This window comes from Micromesistius poutassou (assembly GCF_964030765.1).
Source record: "Micromesistius poutassou genome assembly, chromosome: 4".
Taxonomy (NCBI): domain Eukaryota; kingdom Metazoa; phylum Chordata; class Actinopteri; order Gadiformes; family Gadidae; genus Micromesistius; species Micromesistius poutassou.
In genome coordinates this window covers 20953557-20971026 of record NC_140274.1, presented here as the reverse complement: position 1 = coordinate 20971026, position 17470 = coordinate 20953557, and the positions used below count along the sequence as shown (strand labels likewise).

Genomic DNA, 17470 nt, shown 5'->3' with positions numbered 1-17470 from the left:
CCCCAGCGATCCCATCGTCGAGGTGGATTCATTCTCGGTGTCCTTCCCCGTTTGGCCCAACCAGTGGTTCTTGTTTCCTTCAGCCGGGCGCCACACACACAATCTCCTCTGCATGAATATTTCAACCCATCCTCCTTCCACTCGTCCTAAGTGCTACTACCCTGCTGCTGGCTCCGCCCATGACGGGTCCCAGCTCTCCCATGAAGGCTCCCCCGTTACACCACCCAGTGGTTCCCAGCCTCTGGCGGCCGGCGCGCTCCACTGAACGGTCATCAACACCATCAACACCTGCTGCGGACCGCCTCGTTTTGCAAACGGTGAACAACGTCTGAACACACAAGCAGGGGCTGAGAGGAGAGTGCCGGAGCCCCCTTTTAGGACCCGACTATTACTATTACTGGTGTCGTAGTGATAGTAATTACTGCACATAGTAGTACTATTACTGCCAGAGGGCCATGGGCAGTGGGGAAGCAATTTAGCTGACAAAAATAACGCTAAGACATCAATGGAAAACACTACAAAGGAAAACACGTGATGGAACAAACCTAACCTACTAAACAATAGTTATAACAATATAATACACATTTATCTATATTATCTTTTCTATTATAGCGCCCGCAGGTTGAAAACACTGTTACCTGTTCTCTAATTATACCTCGGAGTGCTGGAGCAGAGTGTAAGCACTTGTATTGTAAACCATGTTTACAGGTGCTCACCAATTCCTGTGTGTGAGAGTGAGTGAGTGAATGTGAATGTGTGCAAGTGTGAGTGTGTGTGTGAGAGTGAGTGAGAGAGTGTGTGTGTTAGTGAGTGAGTGAGAGTGTGTGTGTTAGTGAGTGAGAGTGAGTGTGAGTGTGTGCGTGTGAGTGCTAGTGTGTATGTGAGAGTGAGTGAGTGAGTGAATAAGTGAGTGCTAGTGTGTGTGTGAGAGTGAGTGAGTGTCAGAGCGTCGGCACTCACAGTGATCTGGTTGTTGGGCCTCCAGTAGGGCGGGGCCACCTGGTCCGTCAGCCAGGCCGCCACAGCCTTGGTGGGCCCCGTGCTGTACTCTGACACCGACTGTACCACGTAGTTCACCCCGTCCAGGACCCTCTGGGCCGCGTTCTGGTGGTCCACCAGGAAGGCCTCGCTCTGGGGGGGGGGGGAGGAGGAAGGAGGAGTTGGGGTATGGGGGGGGGGGGGGAGAAGGAGAGGAAGTGATGGGAAGGGAAGTAAGATAGGGACCCAGTGAGGATGCAAGTGAAGTGGGGGTGTTCACATCAAGTCATTGTTTAGGCCAACAGAACAATGACGAATGGGGACAATCTCTAGACCGGGGACCCCCCCCCCCCAGCCCCCGTTCTGCCGGCGATTTGGATTCGCCCTGCAGCAGAGTCTGGAGAGGAGCGATACATTTCTTTCCGCTTCCGAAACGCTTTTTTGCGGGAGCCAAATCGACAAGCTGGCGTTCCCCCGCCCCCCCCCCCCCCCCCCGGCGCGCTATTGGCTGGTTTAACACTATGACGACGGCAAGCGGCCAATTGCATACAGAGTCGTTTGAACTGGGCCCCGTTGATCACGCCTCTTTGTGCTGAAGAAAATGACGGCAGCCTCCCCGGACACAACGTGCAATCTACGATTGAGCTTGAGTCTGGCAACAGCCAGGCTAGAGCATCTCAGTAGCGCAGTCCTGACTGCTTCGTCCACATCACATTCTTTGGGCCCATTCCCCGTCGACGGGAGTTCAGTTTTGTTCTCTGCACGTCGGCTGCTATTGCAGTTGAGGCTTGAAGGAACCTTTAGACCTGGATCACGCCCGTGTACGTCTGCGTCACCAGACGTGAGCTGCAGCCTCCCCCCCCGCCCCCCCCCCCCCCCCACCCACCCCGCGGTGACTGAGCAGTTATCAGCAGGTAAACAACGGTGGTCGGGGGGTGAACTCCTCTCCGGTGGCCAGTAGGGGGCACTGCTGCACCTCCGGCACGCCGCCCGGAGACAAACCCCAGCTTCATCCTCACACTCTCTAAAACCTGTTTAACACAATTCACTGATTAAATAGCCCACGGCAATTCAATTCAAATCAGGTCACGTTCATCAGGAAACCGTGTGTGTCTACAGAGAGACGGTAACAAGACTGTGTGAGTGAGTGAGTGAGTGAGTGAGTGAACGAGGTGCACCAGGGGCTGGGCGTCGGGGGGGTACTCACGCCCTCCCACACGTGCTTGACCTCGGGCCGCACCACGCCGCTCTCGGGGTCCTGGTTCCCCATCCAGTACTGTCGGCTGCGGTAGATGATCCCGCAGTTACCGCACTCCAGCACGTACCTGGAGGGAGAGAGAGAGAGACCGAGGGGGACACACACAGAGAGAGAGAGAGAGAGAGAGAGAGACCGAGGGGGACACACACAGGGAGAGAGAGAGAGAGAGAGAGAGAGAGAGAGAGACGTGAGAGAGAGAGACAGAGGGACACAGAGAGAGAGAGAGAGAGAGACGTGAGAGAATGCAGAGAAACAACTGCAGTAGGAATTAGTAGTAAGGGACTGAACGTAGGCAGCCTGAGAGAGTGAGTGAGTGAGAGAGTATGTGAGTGAGTGAGTGAGTATGTGAGAGAGTATGTGAGTGTGTGTGTGTGTGTGTGTGTGGAGTGAGTACACACCCAGACCAGGCGTATTTGGCCAGTCCAAACCATGGGTTGTCTGCAGAAGAGGAGGTCTTAGGCACCACGATCACTTCTCTTCCTCCTTCGTAGCACCTCTGGAGGTCGAGACGGTGATAGAACACACACAAGCACACACTATAAGCTCAGATGTGTGTCTGTTAATGTGTGCGTAACTCAAACAGCAAAAGTCCTCTACCATTTTCAAGATAAATATTTACCTTGCTCAACATTTATTAGACTGATAATATAATGAGTAAACCTAGAGGAACTTTCTAGACTGGAATAATCCAGGAGAGAGAGAGAGAGAGAGAGAGAGAGGTCTGTGTGTGTGTGTGTGTCTCTGTCTGTCTGTCTGTGTGTGTGTGTGTGTGTGTGTGTGTGTCTCTGTCTGTCTGTCTGTCTGTCTGTCTGTGTGCGTGCGTGTGTGTGTGTGTGTGCGTGTTACCTTGCAGATGAGGACCTTGTTGTTGAACTGGTGTGCGTACTGGCACAGGCCGTCGGCTACGTGGGGGACCTTGTCCCTCAGGTGGTTCATCCCGTTCCTGCAGCGGACGCTGGGGGGGGGGCAGACAGGACAGAACAGCTCGCTACCAGGACCACACGTCAACGGACACACGGTGACTGAAGGAGAAGTACACCGTGGAACCAAGTAGGGATGGGTCAGGATATTCGATTATTCGTTTATTCGTTCCCGAGGGTCAACGTCGATTTTTTACATTTGGCCCGTTAACATTTTTTCCCCATTTCAAATAAACAAGAATTAACGGACGGAACTAATGTTGGTTCTGTAGCACTATTAGTTTTTTTTATAATTATTAATCATGTACAGAAAAACAATATACACAATACACAAGCATAAATATTAATATATATGCATACAACACAAACACTGATCACTGTTAAAGTTAGTTTTTTTTTGCGTTTAAGATATTAAGTGATTTCTTGCCGATGATCCATCGCTGCCTTTGTGAATGTCGGCACACATATAATAATCATATAATAATAATCGATTATTCGTTCATACCACCCACTGATTATTCGACCATGAAAAATTTGAGTTATTCACATCCCTAAAACGAAGTGACTGCGTCCATGGACCGTGATTTAATGAAGGAAGGAATGAAGGAAAAAAAAACATACACAGTATATCGTACCTCTCGGGTGGAAAAAACTCACATTTCCACGATTCGCCAATTAGTTTTTCCTAAATCCATGCTATTGGGCCCCCTCTACGTTTATTAACGTCATTAAAGTTGTCACTCTAATGATGATGATAACGTAAAGGGACGCACACACTGCCTCAGATGCGCATCGAGAGAGAGAGACCGACAGAGACAGCGATGCAGCTGCGGCATGCAACCACCGCTTCTAGACTCCCTCACAAAGGGACTTGTAAAGAGAGAGAGAGAGAGAGAGAGCGGAACAGAGCGGAGGAGAGCAAGCGATCTGGAAACCAAGAATGTATAAAAACGAGTTCCTCCACCATGGACAAGTGGTGCCTCTCTCTCATCTCTGATGAAAGGGCCAGATGGATTCAACCGAACCAATCAGGGGAAAATATGAATTATTGTTCAGAAATGAGCCGTCAGTAGTCTTAAAACTTTAATTGGCTCACACAGAGGTCGGCGCAGTCAACTCTACCCCGATACTCTCAAAGTGTATTTCCCTCACTAATAGCCGGCGGACGGCTTTCGCTATTTCTAACCAATTACACTCCAATAACAGCTGTTAAATCCTACCTCCAGCCCTGGGTGTAATGGCCGCTCTTAAAAGCCCCAGACGGGGGCTGCGGCCGGCCGTCTGGGGCGGGGCGGAGCGGCGGCGGCGGCAGTAACGTACGAGAGGCCCCGGGAGGACTTACTTGCAGCTGAGGCAGACGGAGGAGCAGGTGAAGTACTCGTCGGGGAAGAAGTGGAGAGTGATGAGGTCGTCCGAGATCTCCCCGCAGAAGCGCTTACTTAGAGCCTGGAGGGGCAACAAGGCGGGGCGGGGCGGGGGGAGGGCGGTGTTAGAGCTCAGCAGAACCCAGGAGAGACGATATTACAGTCCACAACCCTTTTATAATTTATAATTCCAGCTCCACTATTCAAACGACTAGACAGAGGCGGTCCTGAACGGTGTTGCCAGATTGGGGTCCAGATTTCCTGCTCAACTGCTGAGCTGATCACGTCTCCGTGGTCGCTGTGACGTGCCCAGAGGAGAGAGCCTCCCTCAGCACAGACGGTCGGTTCTTAATCCGACCGGGGGGACAAACGTTGTGAGCCACTCTGGGCGATATTGGCTGCAAGACATATCACGATATAACTTGATCATATCGATCGATAGCGATAACTATTGATCATTTTAATGACCTAAAAAGACTAGGAATCACCGTGCTGGATTTAAACACTTCTGTTTAACACTTAACATGACCCTCCACTGTTCCTCATTGATAAACACTCCAACGTCGACACGACGATGAAAAACACTCAAACATCGTAAATAAGTACAGAACCGTGTTTGTGTAACAAACCCAGCTGCTCGATTCGGCGGTCCAGTCTCTCATCGATATATATATATATATATATATTGAACATGGTTTATATTGATATTGATCGAAAGTCCACCACGATGCGACCATTCATTATCATTCAGTGTACTGCCCCCAGGGGGGGGGGCCCGGGGGGGCCTGTGAGGACGGAGCTCACCTCCAGGGCGCGGAACACGATGGCGGGCTGGCGCGGCGAGCGGGTGTGCGTGTTGCGCACCTGGCCCCGGACGGCCTCCAGCAGCAGGCTGTAGTCGGTGGGCGGGGCCACGGTCTGCGTGCCCACGTACTGCATGGAGCTGAAGGCCTCCGTCCCCAGGCCCAGGTCGTGGAACCGCCGCTGGAGCAGCGTGTCGGCGTGGCCCGCCACTAGGGACTCTGCAAGGTCGGGGGGGGAGAGAGGGAGGGAGGGAGGCAGGGGGATGGGGAGAGAGAGAAGGAGGCAGGGGGGGAGAGAGAGGGAGGGAGGCAGGGGGGGGAGGGAGAGGGAGGCAGGGGGGGAGAGAGAGGGAGGCAGGGGAGGGAGAGGGAGGGAGGCAGGGGGGGGAGGGAGAGGGAGGCAGGGGGGGAGGGAGGGAGAGGCAGGAGGGGAGGGAGAGGGAGGCAGGGGGAGGGGGAGAGAGAGAGAAGGAGGCAGGGGGGGGAGAGAGAGGGAGGGGGGGGAGAGGAAGGGAGGCAGGGGGAGGGAGAGGGAGGCAGGGGGAGGGAGAGAGAGGGAGGCAGGGGGAAGGAGAGGGAGGCAGGGGGAGGGAGAGGGAGAGGCAGAGGGGGAGAGGGAGGCAGGTGGGGAGAGGAAGGGAGGCAGGGGGGGAGAGAGAGGGAGGGAGGCAGGGGGGGGAGAGAGAGGCAGGGGGGGAGAGATAGGGTGGCAGGGGGGAGAGAGAGGGAGGCGGGGGGGAGAGAGAGGGAGGCGGGGGGGAGAGATAGGGGGACAGGGGGGAGAGGAATTGAGGCAGGAGGGGGGGAGGGAGGCAGGGGGAGAGAGAGGGAGGTAGGTGTGTAGAGAGAGGCAGGGGGAGGGAGAGGGAGGCAGGGGGGAGAGCGAGAGAGGCAGGGGGAGAGAGAAGGAGGCAGGGCCGGGGATGTGGCGGTGAGAGAAGTGTGATGGGTCTGACTGTCCATAACTCCTAAAGAATCCTGGAGGTGTGTGTGTGTGTGTGTGTGTGTGTGTGGAGACCCCCCCGGACAGTGTGTGAGAGGGGTTGTGTCCCCGTGCTCACCGTGGCCCAGCAGCTGGGTGTGGGTGGTCTCCTGGAAGACGATGACGGCGGGCCCCAGCGAGGAGAGGGGCACGTCCAGGCCGCAGCGGCTGGACAGGGCCCTCAGCTCGGGGGTGAAGTGCTTCAGGTAGGCCCCCGACGCGCTGCTGAGGAACTGGAACATGTCGTTGTGGAGGCGCTCGGCCCGCGTGCGGTACACCACCAGGTCGGACACCGCCAACACCTTACGGGGGAGGGGGGGCGTGGCGAGGGGGGGGGCACGTGTTAAGGCTGGTTTATACTCCTCTGTAAAGTGCTGTACGTAGACACGGAGAGCCCTCGCCGTCGCCGGAGACTTCTCTCCGTAGCTCTACGTGCACCTTATGTACTCTGTGCATTGTTTACTTTGCACATTAAGGACCAATAAAACACCAAGTAAGATTTGAAAAGCTTTGGAAGTTTATTTATTTATTGATTTATTTACAACACATGGTGAGTAGTCAGCATGGAAGATCGATCGGGCGGCGAACTGCATGGCGTACCCGACATCCCGACAGGGAACTGCGAATGCTGGAGGTGGTCTCCGTAGTAACAGTCGGATTACGGAGTCGGGGTTGGACAAAATATCGATACGGCGAAACATTTTCTTTTTTAATCTAGAAAGAATTTCTTTCATTTTTTGGCTTTATTCCTGAAGAGCTAGACAGGAAATATCGCCACAGATATCGATATTTTAATTAATAAAATAAGGCGCTCTGAACAGATTTCCCTTCCCTTTTTGGTTAGTTAACGAACCAAAGACGAGGAACGGAAAAACTGAAAAGTTTGGACTGTGAATAAAGACCGAAATCCAGCACTTTACCTTTTCAGTCACCTTGAGTAATTTTGTATTCATCGTTAAGACATATATCGTGATTGGTTGTTATACGACTTTCTAACAATACATCGATTATTGCGGAATCGCTGTACGGGGATATTGTCGGTATCGCGGGCCGTGTATCACGTATCGCTTTGTATCTTCGTGAGGTGCCATGTGATTCCCACGCCCAGCGAGCACGGCTGTGAAAGTCATCCGTGTGCACCGTTCCCAACGCAACGCAAACCGCCGGACGGACGGACGGAAGGAAGAAAGGCGGACGGAAGACACCAGTATTCTCCATACTAGTTCTCCTCCAGAATACTGTTTATATCAAAAGCAGTGTTGCCAGATTGGGTGGGAAATCTGGCCCAATCTGGCAACACTGATCAAAGAAAGGTGCAGGCGTGTTACATTGAGAGTGAATAACTGACACTGCGTGAGGCCACTGGGGCCGTCCAGAAGGGCTCAAGTGCGTACTGGAGAGGTAGCAGAGCCGGGTCAAAACTCGTGATCGACCCGATATATCGTCTGGCCGATGTTATCGGCCGATATTTGCGTTTTTTTACGTGTATCGGCATCGGACGATTTCTTTTGCAGATTTTTTTTTTTTAATTTATTTTTAAATATTTTTTCCCCAGCATGACTTACAGACAGTTCAATAAATGTGCCTTTTTAAAAATTGAGACGTGTAACATTTGTTCTCATCATTGTGTCGTAACGTGACGTAAATCGAGGGAGCGAAAGCAGTATCGGCTCCAAATATCGGCTCAAGAAAATCGGTGTCGTCGTATCGGTCGTCGGCTAAAGGCTGACGAAAAAAAAAAATCGGTATCGGTACCTATCGAAATAGGTATCGTTATCAGCCCTAAAAAAAAAAAAAATCCATATGGGTCGATCGCTCGTCAAAACGTGACGTTTGGACAAAAGGAACGCGCAACAAGGCTTCTTCTCCCCGAAAAAAACAAACAGCAGGCGAGCGGATCCGACCGTACCTTGAGCAGCAGCCTCATCCTCTGGTTCTGGTTGGTGGCCGCCCCCAGCAGGCCCTCCGTGTCCAGGGCCAGCAGGCTGAGCGAGGGGTCGTAGGCCGCCCACACCCCCACCGTACAGGAGCTGGGCGACTTGGAGGTGTAGAACACGGCCTCGCCCCCGAACAGGATGTGGTTGAGGGTGTGGGACTTGCCGTCGCCCGTGTTCCCGAAGACGGACAGCACCTTGACCTCCGACATGTCCCCGCAGCCCAGACGCTCCAGGAACTCACACTCGTCCTGGACCTGCGGGGAGGAGGGGGGCCGCCGTCGTGGTGAGTGTGTGAATGTTAAACGATTTGTAATTGATTAGTCGATTATACAGCCGACGATTCGATGCATCGATTCGTCCGCAAGAGTATCGATTATAAAAAAATATATATATATATATATATATATATATATATATATTTTTTTTTTTTTTTTTTTAATACAGTGAATAGGCTAATTGCCATACTAGACCTGCACAGTGAGCACTAAAGTGTGTATAGAATACTGTTTATGTATTCTCAATGGCAAATTATACATTTTTTTGTTGATTTATTTGATAGATGTTATATTAATAGATATAATGTAAAAAAACATTAAAAAAATAATATATATATATATACACTATATTAGTGTTGAATCGTATCGAATCGTATCATGGGGAATTAAAATAATCAAATCGTTGGCTTAAGAAATTGATATTGTATCGAATCGTCATGAAGGCTCCGATTTACACCCCTAATTTCACGTCAACACAGGGGAATCAATGCTTCGGCCACCGGTTATAAGTGTGCCATGCACGGCCCAACATGGAGATATTCGCAAGACAAATTTGGCTGCTTCTGGCAAACAGATTGTGAGCCGTCTCATCTCCGGTCTTAGTGCTTAACTGTTGGTCATTACTCCAATTGATATCCAATAATCTTAGTTAGACATAGAGACAAAGCAGGCAAGGTGCTATGTGCATGTGAGTGAATTTAAAATGTTTTGTGTTTTATCAAATTCTAACTCAAGAAAAACCATTAGATAAAACCTTTTCGCACCACACCATAACAGTGTCAGTGAGATGTATGGTATGATATAGGGATATGTAAGATTCAGTGATATAGCATATCATTCCATACATCTCAATGAATCATATATATATCCCTACATCATACCATACATCTCTCACTGAATCATATATATCCCTATGTCATACATCTCTCACTGAATCATATATATATATCTCTATCTCTACAGCTCACTGAATATAACGTATCCATAATCATACCATACATCTCCCTGAGTCATATATATCCCTATGTCATACATCTCCATGAGTCATATACATCTCTATATCATACAGCTCACTGAATCATAATATCCCTGTCATACAGCTCCCTGAGTCATACATATCCCTGTGTCATCTTACATCATACCATACGTGTCTTCGTCATCTATCGTCTTTGCTCTTTGCTGCTCTAACACTGCAAATTTCCCCACTGTGGGACTAATAAAGAAATATCTTATCTAACCTTATCTGTCATACCATACCATCTCCCTGGGCTCCTTACAATTAAAGGAGTATTCCATACAGATCGGACTTTGTACTCACCACCCCTAATCCGCGTCATTATTTTGCATTCAGATCACAACACAATCACAGTGACTCACTCACCAGGGACTTTCCCTTTACGAAACCGACCTACTTGGGAATCCTGAGCGTTGCTTCAATTGATGGTTGGTCTTTTATCAATGTGTGGTAAGGTATAGATGGGACTTTATTCCTGAGTCATAAAACAATACAAAGGGGAGTCTTGTTTCGTGTGGGCTATTAATAACCCTATCATTTCATGGAGTCACTGTCACTTGGAGGAACTTCTTGGTGAGCACAGAGTAGACACACACGCACACGCGCACACACACACACACACACACACACACACACACACACACACACACACACACACACACACACACACACACACACACACACACACACACACACACACACACACGACCACAACACTCCAGTCCAGTCCAGTCTAGCTGTACTCTTTTTTTTCAGTCCCTATTTTTACAAGGATCTTCTGTGTTGGCCAAGCTGCCATTGTCAATGCCATGTCTCACTATGGGCCCATCTAAAGAGAGAAACTCGACAGTGAGCATGGCATCGCATTATATTAGTGCTTTGTCCCTCTAAAAGCGAGGCGTAGCGGGGCTAGTTGTGAGGCTAAGCTAAGTCACCGTTAGCCTACCTGCAGGTTCTCCTGTTCGTCCACAAGCAGGAAGCTGCGGTCCTTCTCCGCTTGTTTCCCCGGCTTTCCGGGCGAAAGGAGCGTGATGCTCTCCATTTCTCTCATCAGTGCGTCGGACATCCTCGTCGTTTCAATCACAAAACATTGTCATCGTAGCGGACGGGCTACGAAATCGAAAGTTCGCCCACTTCGCTGCGCTGTCAGTCAGTCACAACAACAGTGCGAGGAGTCACGTGGGACACACACACAAAAAAAGGGGCGGGCGTTAAACATGACGTCAGCACGAGTCAGACGTCCGTCTTGTGTGTTTTTTAGAGATGGACCGAGCGACCCGTTGGCATCATCTTGTGGTGCAAAGGCCACATACATTTATACATTGATACTTTAATTTAATTAATAATTGGAGATTTGCTGAGCACATTTTTAATAAATATATATTAAACATAAAAATAAAAAAAATAATAAACTCGCAATAACATACTTATAGATTACATGAGTGCATGTGGACAGCTATATGTTTCAGTTGTATTGGCCTGCAAACAAACAACTGCACATAAGACCTCATAGGTGCTAACAAATGCTGTATTGTTGCTCAGAACCAGTAGAATCTGCAGTGAATCAAAGTTTCCATTGAACTGACTGCGTTTTAATGGAGCAGTGCAGCTATGTTCGAGCTCCTTGCTAATGTTCATTAAATATTTGTTAGTACCGATCTATAAATATCACATGTCACTGAATGGATTCTGAATGGCGCCACTGCTGCTAAATTGACATAAAGGAAGGCATTACAGCATTGCTTTCTCCTCCCTTCCTCCCTTCCTTATTTCCTATTCCTAATTTTCCTTCCTTCCCTCGGTCCAAATCTCCGTGCACTCCCCTCTTGTTTCCTTCCCTCGTTTGACTTCCTTCCTCCTACACTTTCCTCCCCTCTCCTCTCTGTGCTAAGTCGGAGGGACGAAAGCCAATTAGAGGACGGAATTAAGGAATCAACTCTGCAACTCAACAAAAGGGACAAATACCCCATGAATAATTTAAACTCTTCAGTGTAAGGCCACCTACACATGGCTAATTACAATTAATAATGACTATGAACGTGGCTCTATTTGAGGGCCAATGCAATGTATTCTCTCAATTTGACCACAACCACATTTTATTGAATTTATACCCAGATGGAAGATGAGAATGCAATGTTAGACACTTATCATCGAGAGAGAGAGAGAGAGAGAAGGAAGACAGAAAATTAGAGAGAGAGAGAGAGAGAGAGAGAGAGAGAGAGAGAGAGAGAGAGAGAGAGAGAGAGAGAGAGAGAGAGAGAGAGAGAGAGAGAGAGAGAGAGAGAAGAGAGAGAGCAAGATACAAGCAGATTATTATAATAGTGTTGTCATTAATGAATGTACAATGTATGTTATTAATTCAAAACCATTGCATTGAGAAGGAAAGACAGAGAGAGAAAGTGATAGAGAGAGAGGAGACCGAGAGATCACGTGATGAATCAATGTTTCACACCTTTTGACATTTGAGGAATAACACACCATTTTTTTTTTCTTTTTTGCAAGATTGAGAATAGCATTAAACATTTGAATAGTCGTCAAGATGCCTTCAAGTTGTTGTCAAGGCGGATGGAGATGAATGATGCTGCTCCTCCATCATCTGGCCGACAAGCGCACAATGTATCAGAAAGACTGACACTCTGACAGACTGACAGTCCTGCAACACCAACCTTGACATAACTCCAGTCGTTTTAGGGCTTTACCCTCGCAAGTCCGAGGCGGGACCCGTGGCACCGCCGAGCCGCTAGACAGCCTGGTACTTGTAGTGCGCCGGCCGCCAACATGTTTCATGTGTACATGCGTAAGAACTACACTTCCCCAACTGTGTCATCGCGAGCGCCCGCTCCCATTGGCTGGCCGCTGCAGCGCAGCCCCAGAGAATGAATGAAATTGAAATAGCTGGTACATTACATGTACAATACCGGCCACCGCAGTGTTGCATTCTATCATACTATACCAAAATGGCCACAGCGGTACAGAACCCCCTCAAATCGTAAGTAGACACTATTCCTAATATTTAGCGTTTGCAAATCTTATCGCGCCAAGCAGGTCAGTGCAGTTGGGAAACACTGCCAATAATTCATTGGTATTTGCGCTATACAATATAGACATTTAAAAAGAGAAAAAAAAAATGATATGGTTCCGTGTTTAGTGGAGGATTCCTGGGAAAGTTATATATGTGGCGGTGGTGTTTATTGTGTGCGCGGATGATTGTGTGTCTGTGTGTCTGTGTGTGTGTGTATGTGTGTGTGTGTGTGTGTGTGTGTGTGTGTGTGTGTGTGTGTGTGTGTGTGTGTGTGTGTGTGTGTGTGTGTGTGTGTGTGTGTGCATAGAGGGGAGCGCTCCTCAGCCGATCAGGATAAGCGTTTCCCTGAGCCAGCAAGGATCGCATGTGTGAGGTGATAGCCTATGGTGGAATGTGAGAGAGGGAGATGTGGGTGACCCGGTATGTCCCTGGTTCATTCCGCGAGCCAAGATCACGGTCAGCCAAATGCGGGAACGCGGCGCGGGGACCGGGTGGGAAGCGGGTCTGGGTTTTATTCTAACAGCCAATGACCACATCCTAGTGGAGGAGGCTGCGATTCGGGTCCCTGTGTGTGTGTGTCCATTCAGACAGAGGGAAACAGGTAGGCAGAATCAAGCCGGCGGCCAAACCGAGAGGCTGCCTTAAAGCTTATAGGTGTTGACAACTATTCTGCAACATTTGCGTCAATACAATATAATGCAACCGAACAGAATATAACATAACATAACAGAAACGCAATTCCGTCAACTCCGAGACTTTATCCCCGGTGCATGGTAACAACAAAAACAAACGCAGTGGTACAAAATGCATGGATTGCATTTTGCTCGGTACTGAAACGGGTCTTGGAGGAAATATTGCATCCACCGCAAAGTTCCCATGCATGCGATTCCTTTGTGCTGTTTTCTCTCCCCCCCCGATCGTCTGCAAGCGTTTCAGCGCGCGGCGCGGAATGCAGACGCCTGCTGCCCGCGTGGGCAGGCGGCCAGGATCGGGCTCTGATGTGCGTCTGTCAGCGTGCAGGATAAATACAGTCACACACATCCGAAACGAGCTTCGATGTTATCTCCAATACGAAGACACACTTTCATTCACCTTGGCCAGCTTGAAACAATGGAATCAACACATATTTTTTTAACCGAAGAGGGCACCACGCAAAGGCTGTACCTGGACGGGGGGGGGGGGGGGGTGCGTTACAGGCATTATAGTATACACACACAAGGCGTTGGGCTGCTGCTGCCTGCAAACATCGCTTTCCCTTCCGTCTGTGTCTGCCAGCCAGCCTATCTGAGGTGCAGAAACAGGCGACATTTCGTGCTGGAAATCCATGATCGGCGCGAATACGTGCCCGCTCTGAAGAGCACTTCACGTGCATGAGGAGCAGCACGCGGAATATCGGAATGTCAATGTCGTTCATTGGTTAATGGCACGCGCACCTGATTGGCTGTGATGGCATTTGATTTTTTTTTTTGTTTGTTGCTAAATTCGTGTTTTTTCTAAAGTTATCAAAGAGCCCCTCAATGCAACTACACTTACAATTAACAATTTACAAATGATCAACTCATCATAATGTATTTGATTCCAAAAGTCAACAATAGTTAAAAGAACAAATGTCTCCTCTCCTCTCCTCCCCTCTCCTCTCCTCTCCTCACCTCCCCTCTCCTACTCTCTCCTCTCCTCTCCTCTCCTCTCCTCCCCTCCCACCTCCCCTCTCCTCTCCCCTCCCCTCCCCTCCCACCTCTCCCCTCCTCTCCCCTCCCCTCTCCTCTCCTCCCCTCCCACCTCCCCTCTCCTCTCCTCTCCCCTCCCCTCTCCTTTCTTCAATGAAGGCAGTGTTAATAATAAACAGAGGGTTTTCTAAAGTATTTTCCTGCTTTCTCCAATATTTATCAACTGCACAGAACCAGAGTGCAATATGCAACACATCCTTGACGCAGGTTTACTTGTAAAGTGTATGGGCTTCGCTTGCTAAGGCCTCAATACAATTAATTTAAGATCTGGTCAGAATGCAAGGCCATTGTGGTGTTTTTGGGGTCTGTTTTGCCATTTCCCTGCAAGTGACCTCTGATGTCTAAACAAATGTATGAAGGAATCCCAAAAATGCTGGCATAGAGATGCCAAACAGCTAGCTAAATGTAAGCTCACTTCCATGCCTCCTAGGTTGGTCTGGTGTGTTCCTGATGCTCATCGAATCCATAATGTTCTTGAAAGCTCATTAAAGCTCTGTAATGTGAAAATTAGATTTTTATTCAGCAGATGTAAATAAAGCATTAAGTAGAAGCGTGACTGTAACTGAGTACAGACAGACTGGAGTGTAGTGCGTGTGTCTGTGTGTGTGTGTGTGTGTGTGTGTGTGTGTGTGTGTGTGTGCGTGTGCACGTGTGCGTGTGTGCACGTGTGTGTGTGTGTGTGTGTGTGTGCATGTGTGTGTGTGTGTGTGTGTGTGTGTGTGTGTGTGTGTGTGTGTGTGTGTGTGCACTCATCTGTGCTCACCAGAACATTTGAAGGTTCATTTGCGTGTGAAGCTAAATGAGTAGAGGAGTGAGTTCGCTCCACTCCACTGGTCATTTCCTACCAGTCTCCCCTTTCTCTCTCTCTCTCTCTCTCTCTCTCTCTCTCTCTCTCTCTCTCTCTCTCTCTCTCTCTCTCTCTCTGATGGATTATAGGCATGTGTTTAAACTCTATCTTCCCTCCTTTTGCTGATGTCTCTCTCCTATACCCTCTGTTTCTGAGTCCCTCCTCGTATTCCTCCTCCTCCTCCTCCTCCTCCTCTCTGTCTACATGAAGTCTCCCTCCCTCCCTCCCTCCTGCCCCCCCCCCTCCCCCCCTGTCCTCTCCTCACCCTGTGTATGGTATCTTTCACATTCCCATCACACGGAGCGAGGGAGACAGAGAGAGACCGAGATAACGACGAGGCCCATCATTATGTCTCTCCGTCCATCACTCTTTCCAAGCCGCCCCACCCCAACCCCTCCCGCCCCCCATCCCCCCTTCTCCCCCATCCAGCATTTGTTGTGTTTATTTTGCCTCCCTTTCCAATACCCCTCCCCCCCCCCACACACACACCTCCTCTGAACCAAAGCTCTTCTCTTTAGTGAGTCAAGCCATGTCAGGCCAGTACAGCCCTCTGCAGAGGAGCTGGAATGGAGCAGAAGCTGTACTGCAAGACAACAGCGAGCCTCGCAGCACTGCTGTGTGTGCCGCTGATGCGCACACATCTTCTCTTGTGATTATTTGCGTGTATGGATGGCTCGATCGATTCGAAGCGTTTGTTCTGTGTTGATTGAATATATATATATATATATATATATATATATATATATATATATATATATCTCCATCCACCTTTTATAAAATAATATATCACCATGCCAGATTTAAAGATTCTTGAGTGAAGTGGAACTCGCAAAAGGCCGTACGCGTGTGAGTGAATGTGGAAAGAGTTGGTGGTGAGTGTTTGCACAGCAGGCTTTATCCGTGAACGCGTGTGTGTGTCTGCCGGTCGTATAATAGATGCTGAAGATACCACAGTGCTATATTAGTGGCTAGCGCTGATGACAGCTCCCAGCATGCAATGTTATTTCCTGACTAAGCATCGCTAAATGACTTCTATGTAATAAGGAACCAGGAGAGCCCGGTGTGACTGTAGGCCAGGGGGTGGGACGTGCAACCATCTAGAGCTTTCCTTTATCCCCCCCCCCCACCCAGCCTCTTTCCCAGTTAACTTTACTTTCCCTCATTGCCCAGTTTGCACTTTCTACAAACACACGTGCACGTACGCACACAAACACACATGCATGTAAGTAAGAAGACACACAAGCCCGCACACACATTATGCCTTTGAACCAGCCTCCCGTCTCTTTTCCCTTCCACCATCTTTCTTTTGGTCCTTCTCCTCACTCCTCACTTCCTCATTGACACATATAGGTTCTTCCAAACACACACAAACACACACACACACACACACACAACACACAAACACCCCAACACAAAAAACACACGTACACACGTGAACACACGCACACGCAGACACACTGATACACACATTCGGAGCCACACACACAGTCACACAGACACACATCCACACAGACAGACACCACAGACACACACAGACACACAGACACACACACACACACACACACACACAGTTGAATCTCTCATTCTCTTTCTTGTTCTGTTTCCTCAACATTCAGACGGAGGCCTGAGGATGGATTTTTCAGAGGGTGTTTCTTCATCCGAGTATTCCTTTCATCATCCTTATTTAGACATCCTATCTCTTGTTTCACTTTGTCTTGTGGAAAGAATATGTCTGTGAGAGAAGCCAGTTTTGTCTAAGCAAGAGGCAAATAATAAGCGTGAGAGGGAGACAGTAAAAAAAGAGGAGGAAAAAGGGAAGAGATAGTTAAGTATTTTTAGCTCTATGACCTATTTATTCAGTGCTACCTAACTGTCAGTCAGATCCACTGCCGTTGGACCCTGTGTGATTTCCAGCCATGATGTATGGAACTTGTAGTTTCGTTGGGGCCATTACTTGTAGTCCAAATGGAGAAGGTGTGGTGGAAGTGGGCGAGAATACATCAGGCTGAAGGCACGCTTCCTTTACAGATAAGCTGATCTCATCCCCATCCTTTGCTCTCCTCTCCTCCCCCTCCCTTCCCCTCCTATCACATGTAACAACATCTGTGTGTGCTGTGATTTCCTGTCAGTATTTTTTCATTTCAAGGTGGAGTGTGAAACAAACCCATGCCTGCTTTTTCTGCAGAGCTTTAATAAGGATGCATGAAATAGAACAAACACATAGGCCTACACACTGCACACACATAGACAGACACATACACTTGCTGTCTTTGCAACTTACGCATTAATACGTACACACATACATACAGTACATACATACATGCACACAGACATACATACAT

The 17470-nt window shown here is 49.0% G+C and overlaps 3 protein-coding genes across 3 annotated transcripts in view; 1 reads left to right on the top strand and 2 right to left on the bottom strand.

Moving 5' to 3' along the window:
• LOC311341747 (uncharacterized protein) overlaps positions 1–17470 on the top strand; it is a gene marked incomplete at its 5' end in the record, with an annotated part of 386212 nt that overhangs the window by 229812 nt on the left and 138930 nt on the right.
• LOC311341753 (uncharacterized protein) overlaps positions 1–17470 on the bottom strand; it is a 361346-nt gene that overhangs the window by 237740 nt on the left and 106136 nt on the right. The window lies entirely within an intron of this gene.
• LOC311342342 (zinc finger FYVE domain-containing protein 1) lies at positions 703–10667 on the bottom strand (the record flags this gene model as incomplete). The annotated part of the gene is made up of 9 exons (XM_084467191.1): positions 10479–10667; positions 8215–8496; positions 6385–6607; positions 5325–5542; positions 4499–4602; positions 3083–3191; positions 2635–2732; positions 2186–2303; positions 703–1131 (listed from the first exon to the last, which is right to left on the bottom strand). The coding sequence occupies exons 1-9, from the start codon at positions 10596–10598 to the stop codon at positions 703–705; spliced, it is 1701 nt and encodes a 566-aa protein (XP_084323317.1). The 5' UTR covers positions 10599–10667.